General features: G+C 38.2%; 1 protein-coding gene across 1 annotated transcript; it reads right to left on the reverse strand.

Moving 5' to 3' along the window:
• Positions 1–1,365: 1,365 nt before the first annotated feature.
• LOC103609574 (olfactory receptor 1P1-like) lies at positions 1,366–2,319 on the reverse strand. Its single transcript, XM_008593879.1, has one exon. It carries the CDS (start codon positions 2,317–2,319, stop codon positions 1,366–1,368), a length of 954 nt encoding a protein of 317 aa, XP_008592101.1.
• Positions 2,320–7,713: the final 5,394 nt, after the last annotated feature.

Raw genomic sequence — 7,713 nt, forward strand, 5'->3', positions numbered from 1 at the left:
ACCTAGGGAATTCACTTAGCTATCTCTTAGTACTAATATGAACAATAATAAGTGAACAATTAATATTATTAGCAGTGAGCAATTTCAGTCACTATATTGCAAAAAGAGCAGAATAACTAAGGACACAAGCCTTCATGAACGCAAGTCTAAGTTATCCTACCAAGCATCAAGAAAGACCTGCTAAAGTGATAGCCTAGGTGAGGGAAATATAGAATGTGTAGTGGACAGTGGAGATGACAATCTTCATTTATATCCTTGGGACAAGCTACAGCAGTGGAGACTATATCTTGCTTCACTACACTTATACTTAAATCTTTCCAGATCATAACTGACCACTACCTTGAAGAGAATTCGGAATTATAAAATATATACCCACCCTATTTAGAAAGAAATGAGGCCGATCTTATTTTAACCGCAACATATGGAGGCCCCCATATTATAGGATGTGAGCTGAATAAAATGGGAAACTCCAAACTCATCTGAGTAACATAATGCATGGATTGCATTGAACACAAACCTTGTGCACATCTTCAGGTTCTCTTGACTAACTCCTTTCTGAAGGCATCGCCTGCCTCCTGGACTATATCAGTGCTACTGACTACCATATCCCTAATGGATTGGGATGTTGCTACTCAGCACAAGGAGGCAAAAATGTGTATGTGCTCCACCAGCATCTTTTCCAAACACCCCAACATGGCTGGACTCTCAAAATGGCAGGAATCCCAGTACTACATGGGCTGTAGGCAGATACACAAACATAACATTCACAATCAGCCATGACTTATACAGATGAGGAAGATGAGAGAACACTTAATAGTGACCTATTTAACTTAAATTTACTTATTATATCTTCTCATTATAAATTGCTTGTAAATCTTTTTACTAAAAATAACATAGATCACATATATATTATTGAAAGCTTTGTTCTAATATATGGAAATATTTTTGATTCATAACCTTAAGACAATAAGTGTCTTGTAATTTTCGATTCTTATAGGAAAAATAATACATGTTCACTTAAAGAGGTAAACTCTTTGCCATCTGATATTGACTTCACTTGTTAATATTTTATCATTAATCCTCCTTCCATGACCTCACTGATCAAATTTTGACAAACTCGCATAAAAGGCTGCACAGTAAAATAAATGAAAATAAGTAAAATAAACGAGCAAATAAGCAAGTCTTAACAGATTAAAGCACAAAGATAAATCTTGATTTTCCTCAACAATTCCAAACTCGTAGTGGGGAGACAGAGAGGGGAGTGGTGATAAGGCACATTGAAGATCCTGAAATGAGACCCTTGAGGTAGAAATTTCTGTGAAGCCCCTCACCAGAGAGGAAGGGGGACACCTTCAGTTTGCAAAGTCACTGGCCCCACAAGCAGGAGACTTTGCCTCTGAGAAGTCTGACCAGTGCACCCTTCATGTCCTTATTCCGCAGGCTGTAAATGAAGGGGTTCAGTAGAGGAGTCACCACTGTGTACATGACCACAGCTGCCGTATCTTCCTCTACTGAGTTGAAGGAAGAGGACGAGGGGCACAGATAAGCCCTGATCACCGTCCCAAAGAACAGGGCAACAACAGCGAAGTGGGACCCACAGGTTGAGAAGGCCTTGAGCCTTCCCTGGGCAGAGCGGACTCTGAGGACGGCTGACACAATGTGGATGTAAGAGACCAGAATGAGTATAAAGGGGATTAAAATTACTGCACCCCCCAAGAAGATGAGCACAAGCTCATTTATGTGGGTGTCTGAGCACGACACCTTCATCAGGGGTCCCAGATCACAGAAGAAGTCAGGAATGATCTTCTTAGAGCAGAAGGAAAGCCGGAACATGAGGAAGGTGTGAGTCATGGCAACAAGACTTGTAAGAGTCCAGCAGGCAGTCACCATGAGAATGCAGCGCCGGAGGCTCATGATCGTCGGGTAGTGGAGAGGGTGGCAAATGGCCACGTAGCGGTCGTAGGCCATTGTGGCCAGAAGAAAGATGTCCATGTCCCCAAATGTCAAGAAGAAGTAGAGCTGAGCCAAGCATCCTGCGTAGGAAATGGACCTGTTCTGGGTCTGGATGTTCGCCAGGGCTTTAGGCACAGTGGTGGAGGTGAAAAGGATGTCTGCACAGGACAGACTGGCGAGGAAGAAGTACATGGGGGTGTGGAGATGTGTGTCAGCGCCGATGGCCAGGATAATGAGCAGGTTCCCAGCCACAGTGACCACATACATCCATAGGAACAACAGGAAGAGGAAGTGCTGCTGCTCTGGCTGCTCTGAGAGTCCCCAGAGGAGGAAATCGAAGCTGTTGGTCTGATTCCGTCCTTCCATGAGCCCAGAGGTCAGAGAAAAAGATCTTGAGTGATCCCCATTAAAATTCTGTACAAATATTTCACTTTAGATGAAATTTAATTCCATTTAATTCAGTTCAATTCTGCAAACATTTATGTCTTCTCACCTGCTGTACATGCATCTTGACTTCTGTTTAGTACAAGGGGAAGTGCATTCTGTATATTTTATCTGCATAAACACCATTGGGATGGATGGAGTGGAGTGTTAACTATTGATGGGTGGTGAGGACTCAGTGACAGGGAAAAGTTCTAAACTTAATTTTATCAAACAACAGATAAAACTTTTAGAAGCTGTCTGGATCCTTTCAAATGATGCAAAAGTATGCATCTGCAAAGAAAGAATAAAAAATGCAAAGAGAACTAGGTTAAAAAGGATACAGTGGAATAATTTGTGTGTGAATTAATTATTTGAGACTAAGCCATGCTCACCTAGATCCTGATTTTCCCGTTTCTCCAGCCTGGAAATGAATGCATGTAAACACCCTGAATCAGCACAATCAATGTGGAAAGCAGAGGCCAAGTAGCAAAGCAGGTGAGTACAGCAGGCAATAATGTAGAATGGCAGAATCTACACATCCTCAGCTAATATTCCTGCCTAGAAAAAGAGGACTTTACTCTGAGTGAGAAAACAAGGCAAGATATAATGCTGGACAAGGTGAAGAAAACAGGTGAGGGAGTTGTACAGAGAAACATCACTCAATAAAGCAACCTCCATCATCGTAGTGACAGAAGGAGTCTTTGAATTGAGAATTTGAGCAAGGTACTCAATCTTGCTAAACCTCTGATCCAGAAAAAGGCAAAGTGTTCAAGTGTGAATAATAACTGATGGTTAAATTTCTGGACCTATACAGAAATATCATAAAAAAGAAAGCCTGAAAATCCAAGCTTTTCATCAGCAGAGAACTCACAAGCAAATTGTCCCTGTTGAGAAATATTCTAATACAATGTATCTTCAAGATCTTCAGAATCTAATGAAACAATTAGATTTGTGAAAGAATAACACAAAGGTGAATAAAGAAACTCAGAGAAGATATGTCCAGACCACAAGAACAATGGGAAATAGGAACTGAGAAAAATATAAAAAGAAATTAAAGAAAAAGTCATTTTTTCAATGAAGACTAAATTACAAAGATGTTAACGGAAAATGGACAATACAGAAATCTTTAGGAGAGAATTAAAGGGTAGAAATCAGAAAGGCAAAAGAAACAAAAGAAAGAATGAGGTAAAAGAGTTAGAGAAAAAGAAATGGATAGAAGACAGACCAAGGAGATCCAGTACAGGAAAACTAAACTTTGGAATGGAAGAATATTTAAATTATAATTTAAATAAATTTCCCAGAAATAAAATGTGTCCTTTCTCTACATATTGAAAAGTCATATTTCATACCTGAGAAAATTGGCAAAAAATAATCAATTTTAAAAATAACTCAGTAAATTTATTAGACCTTTAAAATAAACAAGAATCCTTTGGGTAAACAGCTCCTCCTTCACCACCAAAAAAAAAAAAAAAAGAAAGAAAGAAGGAAAGATAGAAAGGAAGGAAGGAAGGAAGGAAAGAAACGATGGAAGGAAGGAAGGAAAGAAGGAATGAAGAAAGGAAGGAGGGAAGAAAAGGCCACAATAATGCGTTGAACTTTCAGAAGCAGAGAACATCAGTAAATTTATTAGACCTTTAAAATAAACAAGAATCCTTTGGGTAAACAGCTCCTCCTTCACCACCAAAAAAAAAAAAAAAAGAAAGAAAGAAGGAAAGAAAGAAAGGAAGGAAGGAAGGAAGGAAGGAAGGAAGGAAGGAAGGAAGGAAGGAAGGAAGGAAGGAAGGAAGCAATCAGGTCAAAATCAGTCTTGATAGCACATTCAATGCCAGAAGATAATAAAAGAATGCCTACAAGAAACTAGAATTTTATACCAGCCAATCTGTACTTTAAGTATAAGGGATACAAGAAAAGAGTTTTGAACATAAAGAAACTCTGGGATTATTATTTCCATGAGCACTTCCTCAGGAATCTACTAGAAGATGAGCTTCACATAACCAAGAAAAGGTTGGAGTGACCTCAGCAAAAAGACTAGTGAAAGCATTGAATATATATTTGCTATAGAACTAAGACCAGAATGTGAAGCTAAAGGCGACATAACAGTATATAAATGTAATATATGCTAATAATGTGGAAATAACTAACCAATAAATGGCAGAAGGAGGAAGAAAGTAGAAAGTATAATAAGTTCCTGATCATCTCTTGGGAACGCTTAGGAGAAAAGGAATATCATATTAAGCAGATAAGTCAAATAGTAGAAGTTTAGACCTTTTAATAAGACAAAGATAAACTAAGAAAGATAATACTATTTATAAAATAGTAATATTGGATGGTGAAAAAGAGGAAAGGGAGGCAAGAAGAAAAGTTACAAGTTAATTTTATTATTGTTTATACTAAGAAACAAAATATATTGCTTAGACAAAGAGGGGACAAAAGGTGCTGTGCTAAGGCGTTAGCATAATGAAAACTTCCTATGACCAGAGAGAGAACTACAGACCATATACTAAAGGGCATTAAGTAATATGACAGACCTAGGCCTAATATATCAGTTATCTTAATAAATGTACATGCTTAATGGACTTTTTAAAAGAAAAACATTTTAAATTAACTCACAAAGCAAAATCCATCTCTATTCTGTATATAAGAAAAATAGCTAAAATAAAGTAATTCGGAATGGTTGAAAATGAAATGATGGGCACATAGGAGGCTAATGTGAACAAAACAACGTGATCTTTACATCAGCAAAGGCAGAACTCAGGACAGAAAGCATTAAGCAATATGCAGACTGCTTTACAATAATAAAATCTCCATTCACAATGAGAGTCTAAAAAATCTAATATCTCCCATATCTGAGCACCAAATAAAACAGCAGAAAGTTGGCCGGCCTGGTGGCACATTGGATAGTGCACCGCTTGGGAAGCGTGGTGGCGCTCCCGCCCGAGGGTTCGGATCCCACATACAGACCGGTTCCCGCTCACTGGCTGAGCGAGGCGCGGGAGCGACGCGGAGGGTTGCAGTCCCGTTGCCGGTCCCCGGTTCGGTGCAGGGGCAACACTGAGGGTTGTGATCCATTGCCGGACACGGAAAAAGACAAAAGACAAAAAAAAAAAAAAAAAAACAGCAGAAAGTTTCTTGAACTATAGAGATAAAAGAAAAAATATAAGCACATTAATAAAAGAAACTTAAGTAAACTTTAGTCAATCCGAGTCAGATCTAGTGATTAAAAAGTAAGTATAGAGAATACTAAACAAAGTAAGACGTGTGAATATGTGTGTGTGCCATGTATGTGTATCACTGTGTTACAATAATAATGAATGTACATCACTTTCAAGTTCCTATTAAACATATAGAAAAAATACAGTATAGAAATCCAAGATAAAACTCAAATAAATTCCAAAAAGTGGCAATAATTCAACTAATGATCTCTGACATAAACACAATAAAAATTAATTAAAGAAAAAATGAAAATGGGCTTTCAACCTGGAAAAAAATATTTAAATATCTTTATTAAATAACACTTGGATCCAAAAGAGACATAAAGATCTAAACTTCAGAATTTTTAGAAATTATCAGCAACAATAATAATGTTACATATCAGAATCCATGGAATATTGTTAACATAATAATCAAAAGAAAATTCATTGCCTTAGATACTCATGTGAAAAACAATAAAGATAAAATATATAATTTAAGCATCAAACACAAAAAGGATAACAGAGATAAACTGAAGGAAGGCAGGAAAGGACAGGAAGGAAAAACTTTAAAGCAAAAATTGAATAAGAAATCAGAAAACAAAGTTTTTTTAAAAAAGCAGTTCATTGGTCTTTTCAGAAAATGGTGCTGGGACAACTGAATATCCACACACCAAAGAATGAATTGAAATCTCCTACCTCAAACCATATATACAATTAACTCAGAGTGGATCAAAGGCTAAGAACAGTTTGGGGGACAACTGAAGAAACTTGAATATGGATCAGTAATACACAATAATAAAGAATTATTATTAATTGGGTTGGTGTGGAAATGCTCTTTTGGGCAAGTGGACAAGGGTTTGTAGAGATGTAGGCTGAATATGCAGGAGTGTAATGCCATACTAATTATAATTTACTTTAAATTGATTCAGCATTAAAATGTTAATCTATAAAACCAACATAGGGTGTGGGTAATATTAACATGGATGCTGCAGAAATGATCATCCATTTTGTAGAGTACAAACTTAAGATTTTCTTAAAAATTTCAGATGAAAGAGACAAAGAGATAAAAGCAATGTGAAAAGAAATGATACTTATAGGAAATATAGGACCAAGATCCTATTCAAAATTTTGAGAAACCCCAAAGGAAGGAACAAATCAAAATTTTAGAGCCTGACTCATTTTGTACTAAAATGAGTCCTGAATTTGGAAATCAAAATGGTTCTCAGAATTCTGCATATAATCATCAAAGGATAAAAGACCTGTAAATGTACGTATCCTGGAGTGTTAAATTTCAAAGATAAATATTCATCAAACTCTACTCAATATTAATCAACATATATTGAGAGCTTATTGTCCAGGATGCTTTCCAAAGTTCCTTACCTGTAGTATCTTATTTCACCTTCTCGATACACAGTAAGAAAGAAACTATTTATTATCTCCATTTACAGGTGAGGAAATTGATGTTCAGAGAAGTTACTTAAAAATTACTTGCCTAGGGAGTTCCGGTCAAGATGGTGGAATAGATGGTTCCCAGCGTCACTCTCTCCCACAAGTCAACCAATTTACAACTATAAAAATGGAACATCAGCCAAGTTGGAGCCACTGGAGCTCAGGGGAAGAGGAGGAGAGACCTACGGAGTTCATGAAGGTGGATGAAACCAAGATGAGAGAAAGAAAAACTGCTCTCAGCATTTCGGGCAGCAGCTGCTTTAAGGCTGGATCTGATGAGCACATGGAGCAGGAGCCGGGAGAAGCCGCAGCTGTGCCCTTCAGATGGAGTTACTTGGAGGCGGAAGGGGAGAAGATGGCCTTGGGGGCCCCCAGGAGAGCAAGACCACTAATAGGGTTCCCGTGGACCCACACAGGAGTGAGGAGCCAGAACAACTGAAAAAAGGGAGCCTCTCAGAAGCCAGTGAGTCATTGCAAGGGACCAGTGCACGGTCTGTCCCATCAAAAGTGTTTAGAGCACAGACAGTGGGGGAGACAGACCCACCAGGAGAACACTAGGGCACAGCAAGGACAGCCACTCTGCCCCCCAATCAGCACGGGACTACTCAAATGAGACTGGTTGGGAATGCAGAATTGCATGGGGTGTAGTTTGATGAAAAACTCAGGCCCAGATAAGAGTTTCTACACAACCCAGGTG

The sequence above is a fragment of the Galeopterus variegatus genome, unplaced genomic scaffold (genome assembly GCF_000696425.1).
Source record: "Galeopterus variegatus unplaced genomic scaffold, G_variegatus-3.0.2 Scaffold9794, whole genome shotgun sequence".
In the NCBI taxonomy this organism is placed as follows: Eukaryota; Metazoa; Chordata; class Mammalia; order Dermoptera; family Cynocephalidae; genus Galeopterus; species Galeopterus variegatus.

Coding starts and splice junctions, on each gene's coding strand:
- LOC103609574 (XM_008593879.1), bottom strand. CDS start 2,319: ATGGAAGGACGGAATCAGACCAACAGCTTCGATTTCCTCCTCTGGGGA.